The 22,875-nt window shown below is 39.4% G+C and overlaps 1 protein-coding gene across 2 annotated transcripts in view; it reads left to right on the top strand.

Moving 5' to 3' along the window:
- The window catches only part of MORC3 (MORC family CW-type zinc finger 3), a 31,820-nt gene extending 10,307 nt beyond the window's left edge, over positions 1-21,513 (top strand). The window contains exons 3-17 of one of the 2 annotated variants that reach the window (XM_009282976.1): positions 1,156-1,288; positions 2,085-2,299; positions 2,577-2,724; positions 4,054-4,201; positions 5,424-5,555; positions 5,809-5,928; positions 6,359-6,456; positions 10,724-10,828; positions 10,939-11,061; positions 11,187-11,261; positions 12,129-12,171; positions 13,491-13,678; positions 14,271-15,099; positions 15,560-15,723; positions 18,965-21,513. In XM_009282976.1, the coding sequence (XP_009281251.1) occupies positions 1,156-1,288; positions 2,085-2,299; positions 2,577-2,724; positions 4,054-4,201; positions 5,424-5,555; positions 5,809-5,928; positions 6,359-6,456; positions 10,724-10,828; positions 10,939-11,061; positions 11,187-11,261; positions 12,129-12,171; positions 13,491-13,678; positions 14,271-15,099; positions 15,560-15,723; positions 18,965-19,118 (2,675 nt within the window). In that variant the 3' untranslated portion in view covers positions 19,119-21,513. The remainder of the gene's footprint in view (positions 1-1,155; positions 1,289-2,084; positions 2,300-2,576; positions 2,725-4,053; positions 4,202-5,423; positions 5,556-5,808; positions 5,929-6,358; positions 6,457-10,723; positions 10,829-10,938; positions 11,062-11,186; positions 11,262-12,128; positions 12,172-13,490; positions 13,679-14,270; positions 15,100-15,559; positions 15,724-18,964) is intronic. The other variant, XM_019473069.1, reaches the window with a different exon arrangement.
- The last annotated feature ends 1,362 nt before the right edge of the window (positions 21,514-22,875 follow it).

The following is a 22,875-nucleotide window of genomic DNA, read 5'->3' on the forward strand; positions in this document are numbered from 1 at the left end:
TCCAATAAAGGATGGAGATTCTCCTTGGCTCTCTTCTTGTCATTAATATATTTGTAAAAACTTCTTTTGCTGTCTTTAACGACAGCGGCCAGATTGCATTCTAGCTGGGCTTTTGCCTTTCTCATTTCCTCTCTGCATGACCTAACGAGATCCCTGTACTCTTCTTGAGTCGCCTGCCCCTTCTTCCACAAGCGGTAAACTCTCCTTTTTTTCCTGAGTCCCAGCAAGAGCTCCCCATTCAGCCAGGCCGGGCTGGTATTTCAAATCTGATTTCCCAATTAAAAAGCCTGCAGGTTCGCAGCAGGTAAGATGTTGTTGCAGCCATGTATATTAGCGATGCGCCATTGTCTGCGTTGCAGACAATAACCTAGCCTCCTGAGAGCCAGTCAGAAGCGATGTTTGTGTGGCTGGGAGAAAGTACATATTGCAACAGCTGCTTGGGAGACAGGAAATGAGAGTAGAAACTTGTCTTGGTTTTGTTTTCTATTCTCGCATTTGAGCCACTCATCTCCACCTGAATTTCTCCCTGTATATTACTGTCATCTATAACGGCTGGGAAATTGTGTGTTGTTTTCCAGGCTTTGATGCATCATCTATAAAGAAGATAGTGTTTTAGGAGACTTAGGTTTTAGTGTAATTTAATAAAGTAAATTATTAAAAACTATGGCTTCTTGCTTCTGTGCAAAAGTTGACTAATATTCAGTGACTTAGCTGAAAAACTTCTATCTGTGCCAGCACAAAATTTCTGCAATTGTGTTATATACCGAACTGCGGAGCTGAAAAATGGCTGCAATTTTAGAGCTCCGTTAGTTTAGCATGTGACTCTTCAGGGTCATAGGCCCATTGCTAAGGAACTACATTAAGCTGCCATATTCACCAAATAAACATATGTGCAAGCGTAGCACCATAATAAAGTTGGGGACAGCTATTCCATATAGCTGGCAGTGTTGCAAGACTAACATTCGGCAGATTGATTATGTATGTATTCCTGCTAGACAAGGCTCTGTTGTGTGCTACATATGGATTTAAGTAACTTTGGAAGAGTTACTATCTGACATCTTCACTGGAATTAAACACTTTAAAATATGTTCACACTTAAACTGTTTAATTTTTGCTTTTTAGTATCCCACCCTTGTTTGCTTTCTTTCTCTTCAGATAATGCTTATGATCCAGATGTGAGTGCTAAACAGATATGGATAGACAAAACAGTGATAAACGACAATATATGCTTGACATTCACTGATAATGGAAATGGTATGAACTCAGAGAAGCTGCACAAAATGCTAAGGTGGATAACCTCTTTTGCAATTTTTTTCTTGTAGAAATTCCAGATTCTAGTTCTGTTATTGCTCAGCTTATTCCTTTTTCTCATATGTAATCAACTAATTTTGTTCATAAACTTAACATTTCTGAAGGTGATTATCCAAGTGAGACTCTACAATAGACAGAAGCTAGTTAAACTTTCACACAACTTTGTCAGTGTATTTTTATCTCATAATTTCCTTTTATCCTTTCTGTCAACCTTCCAATTTAGAGATTTTAGTATAAATCTCTGGGTTTAAATTTGAGCAAGCTTGAATTCAAACTGTTATTTTTCTTTTTCTGTTAGGTACCATAATTAATAGCTTGCTTGCTAAATTCTGTGTTCCATATACAGTTACCTGGTTTACTTTAAATGTGATGTGTAGTTACTAATGGAAAATTTGTAGATCACACATTTTCAAGCAAGTAGGGGGGGAAGCTTTAGGGGTTTTTCTTAGTATTTATTGTGAAGCCACAGGATAACTATTAGAATCCTGTAAGAATGCTTATTGCATAATTCCAGACAGGTGATATTTCTTTTCCATACTTAAAGATGAAAGTAAATTTCCCTGAATTCTTGCAGTGTGATTTTAGCAATGTTATACAGGTAACTTTCAGGATTTTCTTGACTGTACATTGTTTAATTGTACAGTAGTCTCTCGTCTCTAAAACAAGAGATTAACTCGTGTTTAAGTCTAATTTGGTAAGTCTTGCATGCATCTTTTGGGTTTTCAAGTTTTACAGGGCTTTTTACACTCTTCTAATGTTTCCATATGTTTCAGCTTCGGCTTCAGTGAGAAATCTGTGATGAATGGCCGTGTTCCAGTGGGACTGTATGGAAATGGGTTTAAATCGGGGTCCATGCGCCTGGGAAAAGATGCAATAGTCTTCACCAAGAATGGAGAAACCATGAGTGTGGGCCTGTTGTCTCAGACTTTCCTTGAAGTCACAAAAGCAGAACATGTCATGGTTCCTATAGTGACGTTCAACAACAAACATATCCTTTCAACAATTTCTGAATGAAAACTTGTGGGTACATGCAAAATTTGGATGATAATATCAATAAAGGAAATCTCATTGTCTAGTCTTATGGGTACCCTAAGTAAATTGTAAGATGCAAGGAAGGCTATAATTTGTTAAGGCCTTTAAATTTGTAGGAGCTCTGAGATGTAGAATGAGAACCTGTGAAGTGAGTACAGGATGCTGTTGCAGAAGTTTCCTCATCTTCTGAAGCTTACTTTATTCAAAGTTAGTCTCCTTAACATAATGCTTACGACAGATAAATGATCCAACAGAATCAAAAAACAGCCTGAAGGCCATCTTAACACATTCTTTATTTTCTACTGAGGAGAAATTACTGGCAGAGCTAGATGCTATAATAGGGAAAAAAGGAACAAGAATTATCATTTGGAATCTTAGAAGGTAAGATGAAGTCCAGTCTCTTATATCTCTCATTTAGTTTATATTATCTTTCAGCGCATGCAAACATACAAGGGGTTTTTTGTAGAATAATTCCAAAAGACTGTGGGCAGTTTGAGTCTGGTTTCCCGGTTACACCTAACTCGCATGATTGAAGGGCTGTAATGTTGCATAAGAAATTTTGCTAATATCTCAAGTAACATAGCAGAAGGAAGGAGAATGTAAAGGACTTCATGTTTTCCTTTGATAAGATACTGTTGCTTTTGCCAGAAGGAAAATTTAAATAGATAAATTATAAATCTGATATTTCAGACCTATGAAATTATGAATGCAAAAATTCAAACAAAAAAATATTTGTATGTACAGGCAAGTATTAATGGCTTTTTAAGTTTGGAGTCAGCAGTGTTCTTCTGTAGGGATCTAGACCTTTCTAAACTTCTCAACTGTTACCATAAAATAAATAGAAATCCAAGTACATAAATACAGTTGTGTGTATTTGTCTTATTTGTCTACTTGCCCCTGGGATTGTGGACGGCAGTATAGATTTCCAGCCTCTTCTAGCTTTGACTTGCTTGTTGCTTTTTTTTTTTTAAACAGCTGTTGCTGTAGCAGTGGCAGATGGGTGTCATCACTTCCCATCTCCTTTCCCTTTCCTTCACATCTTTGTTGCTGCCTTATTAGCAGGGAACCTGTCTGATGGTCTGTCCAGACCATCTATTATTTATAATATGTTGCAATCAAATCTACTTTAAAAAAAAACAGAGCTGTTTCAGTATTAAAAGACTTTATTTCTGGAATATTTGTGCCAACTATGATGTATCTCAATGTTGTGCAAAGGTACTGCCAGCATACTGCAGTGTATATCTCTGCAACTAATTACAGTGTATACATCTGGTGAGTAGTGCAATAAGAAATTGTGATAACTCTTGAGTTGGAAAGCTGTGGTGAGTGTCACTTTTGCAGCACTAAAAATCTTAGGAAGGCAATTTGCAGTGTTCAGAAATTTTGCATTTAGAAGGAATGTGTGTCTTGGTCCATCCAGAATTTAAAGCTGATACTGACTGCTTTTATTTTTGAAGTGTGACCTTTTTAGAATTAAGTTAGAATTCATGAATGTCTCGCTATCACTTCTCTTGTATCCTTGGATATCAGAAAGGAACTGGTGAACTTTTTTTATGTGAATTTTAGCAAATCTGTGAAGAAAACCACCGTGGTTCAAAGGAATTCCCTTTCTCTTGCATCTTTGTGATACCTGCTGGGTGTACCACAATATCTTATCTCATGTTGGCTTTTTCTTTTCATAATTAGTATTTTTTTAATCTTATTTCTTAGAGATAAAAATGAAAAAACAGAATTTGACTTTGACAAGGATAAATACGATATCAGAATTCCAGAAGACTTAGATGAAACAGGCAAAAAAGGATATAAAAAACAAGAGAGACTGGACCAGATTGTTCCAGAAAGTGACTACTCACTGCGAGTACGTATAACATTTTTTAAAATTTATTTGTTTGTTTATTTTTGGAAGCTGGAGGGTGTATGTCTTTGTTTTAATATAATGTACTATACTACAGAAGTGTTTGGGGGGGAGGACGAATGTCAGAATTTAAATGTTAGGGCAATATGTCAACATTAATTTTGAAAATTGAAGGTGAAATGTATTTGTGGACTTGTGTAAACATTTGCTGTTTATTTAGAAGAGAATTACTGGGTTTTATGTAGTCTTGCAAATAACATTTTTGCTGTTTAAACGTAGCCAAAGGAGCAAGAAGGAAATGCAGTCAGTAGCTTCAGAAATTAAATAGGGATGTGTGTGGTTGTCAGCAGGGTAAACATTCCATTGTAGTGGAGGTATACATGCATATAGTACTGACGCTATGCTCATGTGAATCTTTTAAAACAGATTGGTTTTGGTTGGCAAAGTGTCATTTCTAGGTTTCAAAAAGAGGTACAGGAATTGGGAAGCAGCTCCATTGTTTGAATACATGCATGCAGATAGGGACAAGGCTTTTCTGTAGGCTAATTGATACAACCATTGTCTCCACTATTGATTCATAAGTTTTGAAGGCTTCTTTTTGTAAGAAAATGCATCTGCAATTACTAGGTGTTCTGGGCACTTCTTGTGGATAATATTCAGAAGTATTATTCCAGTTGAACTAAAACCTTCAATTATTCTAAGGCTTTCTGAAGTCCTATATCCACTTCAATTATTAGAAGCTGTAAATATAATGATAAAAGAAATGCAAATTAAAATTCAGATCTACATGTTTATAAGAAGATTGCATAGCTATTATCAAGCTATGATAATATGCAGTCGTTTGGAATAAAGTTAACACACTTGCTTTTGTTTGTAATTTTAAAGTTTGTAGTAGAATTTTTAAGCTCTGAATAGGGGATAAGAAAAGAGAGGCTTGTGTGTTTGAGTGCTTTTTTAGTGGTAAAACTTCATCTTCAGACACCTGACTAACTTGTCATATTCATAAAAGTTGTCCTTCAATTGGTATTCATTTAATTTGTGATATATGTATGCTTATTATGCACACTTGCATTTCCTATTTTTCTGGATTCAAGTTGAAAAAAACCGCATTTCATACAATTAATTAAAACTTGAGTTCATCTTCCTAAACATAATGCCTTGTAAAATATCCATATCTTGAGGTTTTGGGGTTTTTTAATAACAGGAGTTACTGTATGTTTTGTAGGCTTATTGCAGTATCTTGTATCTGAAGCCAACAATGCAGATCATTCTGCGAGGACAAAAAGTGAAAACACAGCTGGTTTCCAAAAGCCTTGCCTTCATCGAACACGATATATATAGGCCAAAATTTTTGAATGTATCCTTTGCTAATATTTACATCATTGCATGCTGAATTTAATGATGTGACGTTTAATGTAAGCTGTCTGCATTCTGCTGGGTATGTTGCAGTTATACTCGTGATTTTTTTTTTTTTTTTTTTTTTATACTGAAGGAATTACCTCAATATAAAAAAATAAGTTCCAGGACCCAGTTTAGAATGAACACTCAGAGTAACTGTATTTTTGTGTTACATGAGATTAACCAGATTTTTCCTTAATATCTGGTAAAAGGCTAAAACAGTGAGAATTACTTTTGGATTTAACTGCAGAAACAAAGATCATTATGGAATAATGATGTACCATAAAAACAGACTCATCAAAGCTTATGAAAGAGTTGGTTGTCAGTTAAAGGTAAGAAATTAAAGATCAAAAATATTTTAGCATCTTTAGAAACAATTTTCATTCAAACGCTGATTTTAAAAAAGAATACGGATGGAAACTAGGATGTTGATGTATCCTTTATAAAACCACGTTTTTTCGTTTGTGTAGCAGTTAAAAATTGTATTAAATTGTATACAGTTGTTTTAATGTTTGTTTTTGAAACTAAGCTTGATACACAAAATATGGGTCTGAGCATTCCTTTCAGGACAAAAAGAGGGGTTGAACAGAGGATTTTTTATTTAGGGGGTTTGTGTCGAGAGTTTCTTTTTGCAGAGGAGTTGTAAGCCAGAAAATTGTTTTTACCTAGTGTATATATAGTTTATAATTACCTCTGACAAACTCTTGCAGTATTAGCATAGAATATATGTTGTTTTTCCTGATGTATCTTAATTTCTTATAGGCAAACAACATGGGTGTTGGTGTAGTTGGGATTATTGAATGCAACTTCCTAAAACCAACTCATAACAAACAAGATTTTGACTACACAAATGAATACAGGTAAATGTATATTATGTAGACTTTCTGTTGAATAGTGTTGTTCACTGTGAAATACTTGACAATAAAGGCTTCTTCTTTTCTAAGTAGTAAGAATAAAAGCTTATGTTCCGTCATTAAACTGCATGACTGTTCTGAACAGTAGGGGTGGGATGTTTGCATCTACACTGGTCATACTGCATTCATTGTGCAGTCAGTAAGTCTAGAGTATCATACACATCATTTTAAAGCAAGTGCCCTAAAAGTGGTTGGTTGCAATTCTGCTCCTCACTGATTGTAAAATGAGCACGAATAACTCACTGAGATGTGGATATTTGTATGGCACGTGACTAAAATTGCGATACATGAATCCACACTATTAACTTTTTTCATAACAGTTTTTGTTTGGTGGTTTTTTTGGAAAAGCTTTGCTGGATATTTTTGAGCCCTTCTTTTCAATTTCTTTCCGAAGAGTGGACTTGAATGCCCTCAAATTCTCTGCTACCTGATAGAGCATTTAAAATACCTGACATCCTGAAGGCAGCAGTGATTTGGGACATTGCTTTGTTTCAGTTTTTATTTCTAACTCAGGGTTGCCACTTTTTCACATATCTGCATCCATCCTAGCAGTCAGTATCTAGTGTGATATTTCCTGTAGTTAAACTGTGAACCAGATGGGGAATCTAGCCTGATGTAAAATTTTCAGAGATGAAAATTGTTTTTAAGCCAGGTGAATTTCCTAGTCTGTTTACCCTGCTCTGCTGCGAATCAGTTGTGCTGGCACTGGGGAAGGAGGCATGTGGGGGAGGAAAGGCTAGAGGGGATGAGTTACCTAAGCAGTTTTCAGGCTGAGGTGTTTAAAAACTGTCCAGGGAAAATTTCCTGAATACAAACCTTGAGAATTGTTCCACTCTGTATTACTTTATTTCCTTTCATCATGACAAGGCTGTTTTCTGTGCTGCTTCATATTAAGGGATATTAGGAGCGGCCACCTCCTCCAGCAGCTCTGTCCCAGGACTCCCTCGAGCCCAGCCGGGGGACCCAGGGTTTCTGCCCAGGCTGAGGGCCATGACTGCCACTTTCCTGTTTGCAGGTTCAACCAGTAGCAAAGCTGAGTGCGTGTCCCAGAGAGACACACACAGAGGACACTGACATGGCTGGTTACACAGACTGCCACAGACAAGGTTCACCTACATATAGGACTCAGATAAAGCATAGACAGCCAAGTCTGTCCTTCCTCCTAGCGAAGGCACACAGATGACACTCTGGGTTCACAAGCACATGTACACTTGTGGATCCCCTGAGTACCAGCACGGCCCCTCTGTCCTCCCGGTACCCCTGCCTGGATCCTAGGCCATCTTCACAGGTCCCCTACGTGCTGGCTAGTGCAGTTTGATGTTTGCTAGCAAACGTGTGCACTCACACACTCATACCACAGGCACTCCATATTCGCAAGTTCCCCTGCGTATACTAGCACAAATCCTTGCCTGCCTGATACCCCTGCCTGGACCTGGGGCCTCCTGTTCACTGCTGAGTCCAATTTGGAGTTTGCCAGCAAATACACATGCACACCAAGACACCGGGACTGGGGAAGATGCAGACACTTGTCCCCCTGCCAGCACCAGACACATGGGCTGTGACCCACAGTCCTGCTCCAGCTGCCAGTGCTGAGTCCCTCGCTCATGCTGGTCCATCCCAGGAGCTGGTTTTTGGGGGACACACCATTCCTGCCTCAGTGGGTGGCAGCTGAGACCCCCACTTGCTCCAGTAGCTGACACCACACACCTGGTCTTGACTCCAGGAGCTGGCACCAAATCCACTCACACACAGATGCACAGCTCTCACCAGCAGCAGGCGCTCAGTCCTTGCCATACACGTACACATGGGATAGAGAATGAGATTATGTAGAGAGTTAAAATATTAAATAAGAAGATACAAGAAGATAGGACAGACTGCAGTGATCAGGCACAGGGCTCAGCCAGACATCTGTACTGACCGAACCTGTTTTACATGCAACCAGCTACTTTTATACTCTTTCCTATCTACCCCCCTGCTTTGTTCCGCCCTGCTCCCTCTTCCCCGTGCACATTGCCTTATCAGTTGGCATAGTTCCACTGACCCCCTCCAAACATCCTGCACCCTCATGTTTGCATCCTTATCAGTTGCAAAATCCCAGTTTGCCTGCAGTTTCTTGATAGCCTGTCAATTAGTGTGACTGACCAGGTTTATTTCTGGTTATTGTCTTTGTTAATGCTAATTGGTTAGGTTTTATGACTCTCTGTGTTTGTCTCCTTCCCTTTCCTTACTCTCCCAACTGAAAAAATAAACATTCTCACACTGTACATATCCTTACCAGTTAGTGTGACTGATGAGGTTTGGTTTTACCACTACTTCCCTTGTTGATCGGGTTTGTCTCTGTATGTTCTTGTTTATGGCTCCTTTGACCATGTGCCCTTAAAGGAGGAGGCACTTTCCTTCTATGTGCCCTAACACTTGCTTTCAGTGTGGACTTAGAAATTTAGGGTATTGACTTGCAAACATAGGTGGTGTAAACTTTGGCAGGAAAAGTCATTACCTTTTTCAAGCCGCATGTTTTGCCCTTCAGCCAGTTGTGGTTCAGCTTCCACTGGCAACCTGAACTGTCCACAAGGCCTTTACTGAATTACTGATTTATACACAGCTCTGCATATAAAGATAACCCAGAAACCACACCAGAGTGCTGTAATAAACAGAGCTGTTAATTGCAGCAATTGAGGGGCTATAGCATGGTCGTTCCTGCTGTTGAAACAGCAGCCCTCTGGAGGAGGAGCAGCAAGCCTGATAGCTGCTACAGCCACTACGGTTCAATCCGCCTGTATCTTCGGATGGTACCCACAGTTTGTGCTGCTCTTTGCAGTGATATTGCCAGCTTTAAGCAGTTCCTGTGTTTCTGCCACCATTGTGCTAGCACAGCCGTTAACGAGAACACATGGTAAAGCAGATCAGGGAACTGGTCAAATTGGAAAATAGCTCTTGTGTTAGTTTTTTCAATACAGATGTTCCCTGAGCCATTTCCTGTGCGATGGCACTAACAGTTCCCTTGGCAGAGGGGGAGGAATTAGGAATGCTGTAGGATAGTCATTTGTGTTGACCAAGGTTTGCACTGTATTCCCACAGGCTGGCACAGTGAGCGTTGAATGCTTTTTACTTGTTTCTTTTTAAAAACACTTGTAATGTCATAGAGATACTATACTTGAAAGATCTTTTATAAAGGCTTTTTTGCAAAGACTGATACAGGTTTTCAAAAGGTAACTTTCCAGCCCAAAACAGAAACATAAAACTGATGCTGTGATTTCATGATCAGTGTAAGCTGACCTGCTCTTCTTCCCCCTCCAGAAGAGAGACGTGATCCCATCCATGCATTGCTGCTCATTTCTGCCCTTGTGGTACTTCCTTTTTTTGGCACAGAAATTCATGACTTGGGTTCAGAGGTGATCTAGATCAAAACACTCTAGGTCAGACTAGTTCACTGCACAAACGTTTGTGTTAGTTCAAGGGACGGGGTGGTGTAGGTGTTGGAATAAGCCAGGCAGGGAGGGACTGACTTTCAGGCTCTGGTTACCCAGCCACTTCACTCTGACATAAATTTAGCATGCTGACAAGAGGCAGTCTTACCTCTACCTCACCTGTGGGGCTTGTTCGTCTTCCGCACCACTCCCTCCTGTGTGTGCCAGCTCTAGTAGTCGTTGAGCTGCACGATGAGCCCTGATCAGGAAACTAATCCAGCTAAAAATTAACCTAGGCTAAGACTGGCCTGCTCCTTTTAGCAGCATGTAGACTTTATACTACATTAAAGTGATCATATGTTTGCAATCTCCATGTAGTATTGTTGCACGTCAGCTTAGAGTAGTCATGAACCTGCAGTTAATGGATGTACAGAAACATCAGCCAAATACATAGCTAGGTACTGGATTGACAGAGGTGGTTTTGTACTTGTTTCTTCTATGAGGTTGAACTGGTGAGCTAGCTTCAGGGTTTGCACTGTACATTCACAGCGCTTCTGAATTGAGCACTCTTGATTTCAGTCTCTTGTCTGTGCTCCAACTCGTATTTCCAGTAATTTCTTTGCTGACAAACATGTCTTCACATTATTCTAATTTCTAGGGTTTTCTAAATGCAAAAAGCTTACTGTTGTGCAAACAGAAATATTAGAGTGGTTCATATGTTTATTCTTTCACTGTAGTTTATAAAGGTTCTTTCTGTGGTAGGATTTGATTATTTAAGGTGGTCTTTTAAAAACTTTTCTTTTTAGACTTACAATAGCAGCATTAGGAGAAAAGCTTAATGATTACTGGAATGAAATGAAAACAAAGAAAAACGAAGAATATCCATTAGCTTTGCCAGTTGAAGAGATACAGTGAGTATCACTTCTAAATAGAAGGATTTTACATACTCTTATTACTGTTTTACACTCAGTCATGAAACTGAACTTTTCATGTGAAAGTTCTGATATTTTTTCCATTACAGAAAACAGCCTGATCAGACATGGGTACAATGTGATGCATGTCTGAAATGGCGGAAGCTGCCAGATGGAATAGAGCACTTGCCAGAAAAGTGGTACTGCTCACTGAACCCTGACCCACAATTCCGGTAAAATTAGATTTCGATGAATATCTAAATACTGCTTTCAGTTCTTATTTTATCACCTGTTATAAGCATGGATGTTAAGCTCTTTGTCGCGTTGTTGGTTCCCCCCCCCCCCCTCCTTGACTCAGGAACAGTAATGTGCCAGAAGAACCAGAAGATGATGACTTAATACATCCTACATATGAGAAAACTTACAAGAAAAAGTGAGTACTAGAGACTTTCTTACAAGTGTCTCAACACTAGAAAAGGAATGTAAAAACTAAATGCCCTTTTCTGTCACCTATGGTATAATTGCAACTCTTCTGGGAATATATCCAGCCAGAAAATAGTGCCCTGAAATCAAGACTTGATCGAGGCAGTGAATAGATAAATAGCACTATTCTTTTCTCTGTTATTAGCATGTTGGCATTACATTCAAATTTCTCTCTTTGACTTAATGCCTGTTTGCCCTCCTAAATCAAAATTAGGAAAGTCATAACGACAGGGGTCTCTCTCATGTAATAACTACTGAGGAGAGCAATGCAGCAATTGGTGTTCAGGTACAGCTCTCAGAGGGGCATTGTCTCATAGTAGTAAGTGGCATGAGGATAGTTTAGGATGTTAGAGAAGCAAGCTATTAGGGCTGTTAGGAGATCTTGTCTAGTTAACTTATTTTCAAGGTCCATGTTGAAGCAGCTGAATACCTCAATACATTTATTTAAGAATAAGAAGATTCTTAGCTAAGTTGTATGGAAAAAAACTTACTTGGCTAATTTTAACTAATGCTGGCTAGCATTCTAGAAGTGGGAGTTTGGGTTTTTTTCGATTTTTTAAAAATAAATCTTAATCTGAGAGAGAACTTTTTTGAAGTTAAGCTAACTTTAAGCTATACTAGCTTCTAAGTTTATGCAGAAAATTTTCATTCAGTAAACCAGAATATGTTCATTAGAACTTTATTCTGTCTAGCTGAGATAAGGAGTATTGTGTTTGCTTTTAGATTCTGAGGTTAGTTTGGTTTTATAATGAGTTAACATTTCGAATCTAAGCTCTTTTTTTTGTTTTTGTTTTTTTTTTTCCTTGCTGCTGTGCAGAGACAAGGAAAAACTGAAGAAGCGACTAGAGTACGGCCACCAGGTAACACTTGAAGTTGATAGGAAACTGACTTTGGTAGCAGAGTTGTTCTTGCTGGCAACAATACTATGCAGTTTGATTGAATAGGCCAGGCTTTGAGTTAGAGTTTGCTTCAGCTAGTGGCCAACTGACTGGTTCAACATCCTGTTTTGTTTTGATGGCTGTACAGGTTATACTCACTATTAGTAAATGAAAAATCCCCCGTCTTTGCTGTCCAATGATGGAAAATACACCATTGCTTTCTATGTAGTACTTCAGAAAGAGTTTGAGAGGGACAAAACCCTCTCACAAAATAGTGCTAGAAGAGATGTCAGTCACTCACACCTGTTTTTATGGCATGCCATCTAATTATTGAAAGTGGATTTGTTGTAGAGAGATGTGATGAGGATATGAAAGTAAAGATGCCCTTAAAATTGGGGTGGGGATGGACAGACTTGTAGTAGCTGTACTTCTGCAAGGAGGCACTCAAATTCACTTTAAATGCAGATTCAAGTCAACATGGTTGAATGATGAGAATGTGTAGATTGTAACTCAGAATCAAATTTCCTAAGTGTGATTTAGCACATTACTTTGAAAGCAACTTAAGCTAACCTAAGATCACTCCATTTCTGGAGAAGAGACTTTGCATATGCTGTTTTAACCTACATACTTCACTGTATTATTTTTCTGCCATTACTTTTACCCAAGTACAAAAGTAATTTCTAAAAGTAAAGTATTACTCATTTTAGACAAACTGAATTAATTATGAGCAGCTTTAACAGAGATGGCTGTCCCATACTTTGTGTATGATGTTCAGACTTCAGACAGATACAGCTTGGGAAAAGCTCTTGCCTGAGATTCTACATGGTGCTTTAAAATACCTGTATCTAGAGAAAGGCTTGTAACATCAGAAAGCTGCTTTCTGACAGCAATAAATCTGTGCATGGAGAGGAGTGTGCAGCTGGTGTACAGCATTCAAAGTCCTCTGAGAAATCTGCCAGAAGTCTGTAATTATGATATAGAGCTTGCTGCTTTCTAATATGTTGTATGTCTTAAACCAACATGAAGGAAATACTTCACACGCATCAGTAGAGTTTGGGGGGAGGGGTTGTGTGATCATTAAGTTAAGAAAACTGGGGTTTGCAACGTGGAGTCTAGTTAGCCTTTCTTACGGCAAAATACTGAGCCTGGGTTCAAGCAGATCCTTGTAGTATGCATAAGAAATGCTGGTCAGAACTCGAGGTGTTGGCAGATAGGAGAGGCAGATAGGAGAACTGTTTAAACCTATTCTGAAGAATCTACTAATGTCTGTTTCTTTTCATTCTTAACTAAAATTGTCTTAGATGAATAATGAAATGTTTTTAAAAACACCTGCTTCTTCAAGTAAAGACTTCAAAACATTCTCAGCTGTTAGTGGAAAGGAAGCCGTTCCAAGATCACTTTTACCAGAAACATCAAATGCTTCTGTCAAAAGACCTCTGCTTATTTTAAATAGATCGGTATCTTCACCTCATTCTGATTCTGATAACAGGTTAGTGAACCGGTACAAAGTAGATTCCTATTTATTTCCAAAACTAATAACTTGTTAATGAAAATTATGGTGTTGGGTGTAGTCCCATCTTCAGGTGATAGCTGCCAAAATTCATATGTCACTTTTGGGAGTATAGGAAGCAGCAGGTTGGTTAAAGGTACTTAGAAACCTTGTGAAGTACAAAAGTGAATGCAGCAAAAAATACTGTGCATTGGCAAGGAAAATTGCTTAGTGGTTTGTCTGTTGAGGAAAAGACTGTATTGTGTTAACCACGCTCAACAGTATGTTTTCCTTAAGCTCTGTTGGTTAAGGAACGGGTGCAGGGGGGTGTTCCTGCAAATACTGAGTCTGAGTCTGTTTCAAAATAATGTGTGAAGGTAATAATTTAGTGTGTGGATGTCAGCCACTTGTTTTCACAGGAAAGGTATTACTCTGGCCACACATCTTAAAGTACTATGCAGGGAGACATCTCTTTCTAGTTATTGAGTGGTAGTTTTTAATAGTGCTTACAGAAACACTAAACATAGTTTGAAACAAATGACTTTGCAGTATTTGAGCAATACAATAATCAGTTTAATATTTTGCTTCTCAGTCTGAAACGGAAGACACCTGGTTGCGTGACACCTGTGTCTTTAAAGACACCTCGATTAAATGACAAAACATTCAACAACCATGATGATGATGATGATGAAGATGTCATTATTTTAGAGGAGAGCAGTACTCCAAAGCCTTCAGCAGATTCTGATGTTCCTGTAGTAAAAACTGAATGTATTAACTTGGATCAAGAGAAGCAGAAAGAAAACTGTGATGTCGGAGAACCTTGCAGTGCAGCTACTTCAGAATCAAAAAGTGAACAGTTGACCTCGGCGACACAGACAGAGCTCCCAAACTTAGTTGTTAAAAAGGAAGAGGTGGAAGATGACACCGATATTCAAGTTCCCAGGGCAGAGATGGAAACTAAACAGCACAATGTTAAAGATGTTTCTGAGACATCTGTAGATCTTGGAAATGAACTGAAAAATCAGCTGCAATTATTAAACAAAGAAAAAGAAATGTACCAAAACAAATGTGAAGTATTAACCAAACAAGTAGAAACACTGGAACAGAGGATTTTAGAAATGAGTAATAAGTACGTAAAAAAAGAAATGTGCCATCAGTCAACTGAGACAATTTCTTCATTTGCAGAAGAAAATGTTCATGAAAGAAGTTTGGCAGAAGTGACCATTCTCTATGAACAGGCCTTAGAAGAAATAGCAAAACTAAAGGAACAATGCAGTACCCTGCAGAACTTAAAAACTGAATGCAGCAAGTGTGCTGATGGTGAAAATAAAAGCGAGGTAGATGAAATTGCTGTGCAACTGGACGATGTTTTCAGGCAACTGGACAAATGCAGCATTGAGAGAGACAGATATAAAAGTGAGGTATGTTTGTTAAAACAGTGATATTCTTCAAATTAACAATTAATTATTTTTATTTTTTAATGGGTGTTTGATAGCAGTTCTAGTACACAGTGTTGTGTAGTTCAGTCCACTAACTAATCAAGCCACCTAAAAGGGGGAAGAAATACTGAATTAGCCTAGGAGCTTCTGGTTTTTTGCTTCCATAGATAGAAATAAGAGAACTTGAGAGAGACTGCAAGGCTCCGAGTGGCTCTGACTGCAAGACAAGAGAGACTGAGCAGGCTTAGAGGGAGCACACATACAGTGGTTCAGCTGACAGCTGGCTATTTTAAAGCAGTTTGTCATATCTTAAAATTTCACTGAAAAGTTAATTAAAAACAGTCAATTTAAAGTTAAATGATTTAAATCTGTATAAGTTGTCTTTATTTTAATCCACCACAATTTTATTTGATACATAAAATTATTTTTATTTACTTGCCAGACTGAACTACTAGAAGTGGAAAAAAATCAAATTGCCTGTCAATGTGAAGAACTCAAAGCAGAAATCGCACAGTTAAAAGCTTCAATTCCACAAGTGGTAGCACGTGCAAATGATTCTACCACCAGTAATGTAGAAGACTCTGTAAATTTTTCTGATGGAGAAAGGTATCAATTTTGTTCTTTCTAGACTATATTTCAAGCAAGATTCTGGCTGGCTGATTGTATGTGAAGCATCTTGATGAAGGTCATGTCTGATAATCATATAATAAAATGTGATGCTTGGAATTCTTTTCTACTGCCTCTTGTGACTCCTAACGGTAACATTTTTTTATCAAGTGATTTATTTAATTTTTTTTATGATTTAGGTATTTGTGTGAGCAGGGTTGGCCATTGCACAATAGAATGCCATACTGACACTTCTTCAAATACTGAAATGTTACATAATTTCTAGATACGACTTACAGAACAAGGAGAGAGAAAGGAGACAGGAAAGAGGGTGATCATTAGCTTATGCTGTGTAAATGAACTTCACTTTTATATTCTATTTTTCTTTCTTGGATCAATAGTACTCTACTGAAAAGAGTTTGGGTTTGGTTTTGAAACTTACTTTTCCTGTAAGAACTTCTTGCTGCAGACCAATCCTATGGAACGAGGTTGTGTCCAGAGTGTATCTTTGAACTAAACGAGAGTTCAAGCTTACAAATAGAGAGCTTGCAGCTCTTGGTTAATAGAAATAGCAAACACACAAAAGAAGTACACGTACCAGATGGAAGCAGGGATGAGCAGTCCAGCAGGAATATAGGCACACTGCCTGGGCATGTGTGAATTGAAATGAATTGAAAGCCAGAGCTCAGCTGGAGTTAAAACTGGCAAGGCCTGTGAAGGGCAACCAGAAGGGCTTCTGTAAGCACAGTACCAGCAACAGGAGAACTAAGAAAAATGTGGGCCTGCTGCTCAGTGGGGCAGGTGCTTAGTAGCAAAGGACATGAGGTGGGTGAGGCACAAACTACTGAGGTACCCAGTATCTTCTTTGCCTTGGTTTTTACTGGTAAGGTCTGCCCTCTGGCCACCCAGGTTCCTGAGCCAAGTGGTAATCTTAGGGAGTGAAGCATTACCTGTAATAAAAGGTGACTGAATTAAGGGACCATTTAAGCAAATTCAACATACGCAAGTCTGTGGGACCAGATGAGATGCATCAGAGGGAACTGGCCAATTGATGGAGAGCTGGCCTTGTGATGATATCTCCAAAACGTTGTGGCAGTCAGCGTTCCTGGAAAAAGGCAGTCGTCATGCCCCTGTTTAGGACAGGCAGAACTACAGGCTGGTCAGTGTAGCCTCAGTCCCTGGGAAGACCATGGAGCAAATCTACCTGGAAGCCACCTGCAGCCCTATGATAGTCAAGGTGATTAGGAACAACCAGCATGGATTTACTGAGGGCACATCATGCCTTTGCAGCCTCATTGCCTTTTACATTGAGACGACCAGCTCTGTGGACCTTCATTTTAGCAAAGCTTTCAACGTGGGCTGCCATAATATCATGATAGTGAAGTTTGTGAGGTCCGGTTTGGATAGGTAGACTAGGAGGTGGGCCATAAAATTGGCCAGACTGCTGAGCTCATGGATCAATATCGAGGCCAGTAATGGTTAATGCCTTCATTAATGGCCTAGATAATGGAGCAAAATTAACTCAGTAAATTCATGACATCGACTTGGAGGGAACCATTGATACTCTGGAGGGTAGGGCTGCTGTTGAGGGACCTTGACAAATTGGAAAAATGGGCTGAAAGAAACCTCCTGGAAATTCAACAAAGGCAACTGCGAAGTTCTGCACCTGTGTTGGAAATACCCCGTGCAGTTGAACAAGCTGGAGACTACTCATAGGAAAGCAGCTTGGAAGAAGATGGCCTGTGATGCTGGTGGACTAGAAGTTGAATGTGAGTCAGCAGTGCGCTCTTGTGGTGGGAGAACCCAGTGCCTACTGGGCTACATTGGCAAGAGTTCAGCCAGCAGTTTGAGGGAAGTGATTCTCCCCTGCTGTTGGGCATTGTGAGACCAAACATGGAGTATTGTGTCCAGTTTTGGGCTCCCTGGTATATGAATGACACTGGCATATTGGAGCAAGTCTACTGAAGGGCCATCAAGATGGGTAGGGGCCTGGAGCATCTGCTACAGGAGGGGAAATAGCCTTACAAAGAGTGGGTTACCTTGAAATCCTATTGCTCTCTTCTGTTGCGTAATGAGAGGGTGTAGAAAAGACGAAGCTGGCCTCCTCTGCTCATGAGCACAGTGATAGGATGAGAGGCAATAGACGCAAGCTGCAACAAGGGAAATTCTGTTGAAATATTAGAGAAAAAAAGTGTTCACAGTGAGGGAAGTCAAACCTTGAAAAAGGGACCCGGGGAGATTGTGGAATCTCCCATCTTTGGAGATTTTCGAAACAGAAGAAGGTCCTAAGCAACCTGATCTGAGTTAGCCCTGCTTTGAATGTGTGTTGGGTGGGGCGGGGGGGGCAAGAGGAGGGGAGAATGGACTGGATGATTTCCAGAGATCCCTTTCAGTCTAATTTTTTCTGTGGTTAAATCTCCCCTTTATCTGCCAGCATTTCATTTTTTTCATACAGCATCTGACTTGTGCTTCCTAAAAGAATTAGCAAATATATGCAGGACTTAAAAGTAACTTCCACCACAAGTCCTATTGGGATATGATGGCACTGTGAAGGCTGGCTGCTGGAGATGATAAAGGAACTGATGGTAGAAGCAAACGCTCAAGAGAAGGGATGGGTGATTTGGAAGCAATTCGATCAGGAAGAGGACAGAGCAAGGGGATCCAGGAAAGAAAGCAAAAAGAGGAGGCATAGCATTTTCCCCGTACTGTAACTCTTACCTTATTTCCTCTTTGTATTTTAAAGCCTTTGGACAAACCACTCTTTCTTGACTTCTCTTCTTCTCTCTTCTTTTTCTCTTCCTTTGTTCCCATAGGTTGTAGTAGTTTGTGCTTCTAAATGTATAAAAATACTGGGGTTTAACGTTGTTTTGAGAAATAAAAAGGTGGTGTGGGATAAAGGATTGTGCCAGTGCCTATTTGCTAACTTAAATAAAAGCATTCAGAAATATTTCTGATCTGTTTTGGGAAAGGCAGAGTTCACTTTAGCCCTTGGTATTTGTTTGAAACTAAGGGAATGTACACCTTCAAAATTAAAACTCGAGAGGCTCAGCTTTGAAAAACTGCTAGATTTTGAAATTATCTTGATGCAGCTTTAATTGCGTCATTTTTTTGTTGGTTTATGGAAGTCATGTATGGAGTCTTTCCAGTATAGAGTATTAGCCCAGCTTTGTTAAATAAAGTACTGTGTATTTGAACGTAAAACTTCATCTACATCTAATCATATCTAATTATTTCTCCACAGCCTGAAACTACGCTCTCTTCGAGTCAATGTTGGACAACTTCTGGCTACAATCATGCCTGATCTAGATTTGCAGCAAGTGAATTATGATATTGATGTAGTAGATGAAATTTTAGGACAAGTTGTCGAACAAATGCATGAAATCAGTAGTACTTAATATCTTAAGACTTCAGCAGACTCTTACTTGATCTTCCATTATAACCTTTGTGTAGGTTCAAAATTGTATATACTGCTTCTTCACTTTATATATTTGACATAGTTTGATCAATAAGTGTATATACTCTACGCGTTTAGATGTTCCCACAGATGCAGTGGGTGTTATCTTCGCTTCCTCTTAAAGGAACACTGTCAATATTGACCAACCCTGATGTACTTAATTAAGGACTTTGCTTTTAAAATGTATTTGTAATTAAATTTGCAAATATTTTTATTATTAGGAATCTTAATACTTTTCTACAAAAGCTTTTTCGTTGACTTTTGATCTTATTTAAGCATTAATACTTGCAATTATTTCCTCTTCTAAAATCGAAGTAGTGGAATATATTAAAAATGCAAAAAAGAACCTTCCTTGACTTCCCTCTCAGAACAAACCTTAGTAGTGTTGTTGTATACTACAGTATTGCTTCATTGCTATCAGCAATGTTGTGTGTTGCATTAATGGGATAGAAAAGTAACTAGTAGATGAAAGTTTTGGCCATATGGGTAATATTTGTGTTTTACTACCAAAAGAAGAAAAATTCTTTAAGGGCTTTATCCTGAAAACTGATGATACTTTGACTCCCTTTTGGATTTTTTTGGTGTCACTAAAGAACATTATCTGTACGCAGTTTTGCAGCATAAACAATTCCATGGGATATGGCTAGGATATTTCAGCCTTTTCAGTGATGGAAACCACATGCCTGTTTGTCCTGCCCTTGCTACTTGATTCTTGTTTCCTACATCCGAGGACCTGGCTGTATTTGAGCACAGCTAGAGGGACCTTCAGTTCTACCCTGTAGTTCCCACTTGAGCACAGCAGTGCTGGTTTGCAAGTCCCAGGTATGTACCAGTACACGGCTTCGATAGTCAGATTTCACACACAGCTCTTGCCTGCTTTTTTCCAAGTCAGAGGCAGCTGGTGGAATGGGAAGCATCCTCGTGGACCATTGGAGGAGAACAAGCTGGGGTGGCATATCCAAAGCTAGGGTGGGATGCCTGGGCAACCTCTACTCTGCATCGAATGCTGCCGCTTGAGACCTGAAGGCCTTTTTTCAGGGAAGCCCAGTGCTGAACAGGATTGACACAGAGGTTCTGCGATGTATGCAAATGCTTATATATGTTATCTCAAAAAACAAATTGTTGCAGTATTAAACATACAGTCTGCCTTGGAGTCTTTCAGGCTGAGATGCGAGGGTGACGAGATTCGTCTCTGAAGCTTGCCTTCCTGTCAGAATGTACCGTGCTGAGTACGAATGGGTCAGACTCCTAAGTCCTTGATTAACGAGTTGAATGGAAGTACTTTGAAAAGGAGGCACACTTCCTTATCTGTGGTGGTAACAATCACAGAGTGAGCTAAAGCTGAAAATGTTAAAATATAACTTGTTTATGCTATCTAGAAGTTTAGACACCTTTTATTATCGGCAAGATAGAGGAGTCCCTCTTTTTTTCCCTCTTCTGTTTTTTTTCCGTAAATGTTTTACAGTGACTCTTAAGCCACTAGTTCTATGCTCTAATGCTCGTGCAAAAACTTCCTTGAAGAAATGGTACCGAGAGAAACCGATGTTACAATGGTGACAGTATTCTCAGCCAATTGCATGTTTCTCTTTTGAAGTCAGCAGGAATGAGAAGAAAGGTGGCAAAGATAGCAAATCCACCTTTTACTCTGTGGTGGTATTCGTCATCCGAACGGTGATCAAGAAAAATGGTTCCTGCTTTTAAAAAAAATTAAAAAAAAAAATAAAAATCATGAAATAGCATTCAATACGTTCATTCCTAGGAAGTGTCTTTTTTTATAAAGCCAACATTTTTGGCTTTTGCACTGCTACTGTCCTGACTTAATTAGATTATGTTCCTTTTAGTTGTAGTTCAGTCATTTTCTTTCGATGGATGGTATTTCAATTTTAAGATGCTATCTATTCTAGTATGCCAATAAGGGTAATGCAATACTGTTGTACTTTGTAATGGATAAATTTGAATGTTTGATTTTTTTAAGAGGTGGCTGTAATATAACTGTTTTTATTACTTTTAAAAAGTTTATATTTTCCATTTATTGGTGTGTAATTTTCCATTTCTTAATCATTATTTATTATGTTTCATCAGACTCTGTAGTTGAATTTCTTATAGATAGCTGGCAAAATATAGCATATATCTGTATTAAAAATGGCGCATTTACACTGTACATTTACACTTTGGAGAACAGTGGGCTAATGGAAATGGTTTTTATTTACTTGCTAAAATGTATTTTTTGTAAAAAATAAAAATAACACTATATAAATCTGAGTTTGCAGGATCAAAATTTGTATGTGATCAGATGCGATGTTTCTGTTTATAAATAAATCCTATGCAGAACGGCTCATGTTTCTGGCTTATTTTAAGTATTCGGTCTTACGAGAAAGCTGGCTCAGTCTGGTTTTGAGCAGAAGACTTGGGCGCAGCAAGCGTGCCCTCAGAGCAGGTAGGCATCCTAACTGAGCCCCAAGCCGGCTGGCTGGCTGTGCTGCTTCAGACGGTCAGTTTTGGGCAGGGAATTCTGTCACCCAATTACAAGACTGTTACTGTGACAGGATTTGGGGCAAAACTGTGTTTCAAGGCCTCGTTAGAGGGTGGTTGTCTCCGTGGTGCTAAGGCAGAAGTGATGGGAACGCAAAGGTAAAGACTAGGGAGGTGGGACCACCTGCCTCTTCGGGTTGACGGTAAGCTCCTGGGTCGGATCGGATCAGCTCTCCTCGTGAAATTTTACCCTTAGGCTAGTTGATCAGTTCCCCAGCATGAGAGGCTCAAGTTCTTTCAGATAGTTTTGTGGCGGAGGCAGGCCGTTCCTCCCTGACCAGTACTTGGTCGTCTGATACAGACGACTGATAAAGAGGCTGGAGTGTGCAAGGCATTGTTGTGGGAAGGGTTGCACCAGTACGGAAACGTTCTGGCTGTGGAAAAAGCAGTGCTGTTACAGTCCAGGGTATGTTTTAACTGAATTTCAAGGAAGTTCCTGGGTTTAATATATGGGTGTACTTCCATGCTTTCTGCTGCGTGAGTGACATTTCAAACCAAGCGCAAGGACTTGCGCTGTCCTGGCTTTCTAAGCCTAGTCATACTTGCATGGAAATCCTCATCGCCCTCTAGGTAGAAGTCCTCTTTCTTTTGAGAAAATAAAAATTAATCTGTATACAGTAAAACTTCATTTGTTCTCTTCTGCTTTCTCACCCGTCGTGTTAGGCAGTGTAATAACTGGTGCGGTCTTCGGAGTACAAGTTTTGGCTCTAACCGCGCGGCCAGTGGTTCTTTCCTCTCTTGGCATTGGGAAGACGACGAGAAGCAGCATAGCCGTAGGTGGTGGGGGAAGAAGGAAAAGCAGATGCCGGTTTCCAAGGATGTAATTTTTTATTCTTATTTCAAAGGGAAAGGTTTGCATTTGAAAGAAAGGGGAATTTTGGAGATCGGTTGGCCCTTTGACCCATTCTAAATGTAAAAACATCTCAAATACAGCAATGCCTCTTTTTTTCTTCTGGGGAGTGGGAGAGCTTTGGGCGTTTTTTGTTGTTTCTGTGGGGTTTTTTAATTGGGAGCAAGCTAGGGCAGGGCAAATACATCCTAGGCAGAAGAAAATGCAGGCAAAAATCCTAGCCAAAACGGCAACGCGGCCGGGTTCACGCATTTCCCCCCCGTTTTGCTTTTCCAGCGGGGGCGGGCAGGGCTGCCAAGTGCTGCGGCAGCCGCGC

Source organism: Aptenodytes forsteri, unplaced genomic scaffold (genome assembly GCF_000699145.1).
Source record: "Aptenodytes forsteri isolate BGI_AS27 unplaced genomic scaffold, ASM69914v1 Scaffold2, whole genome shotgun sequence".
NCBI lineage: Eukaryota > Metazoa > Chordata > Aves > Sphenisciformes > Spheniscidae > Aptenodytes > Aptenodytes forsteri.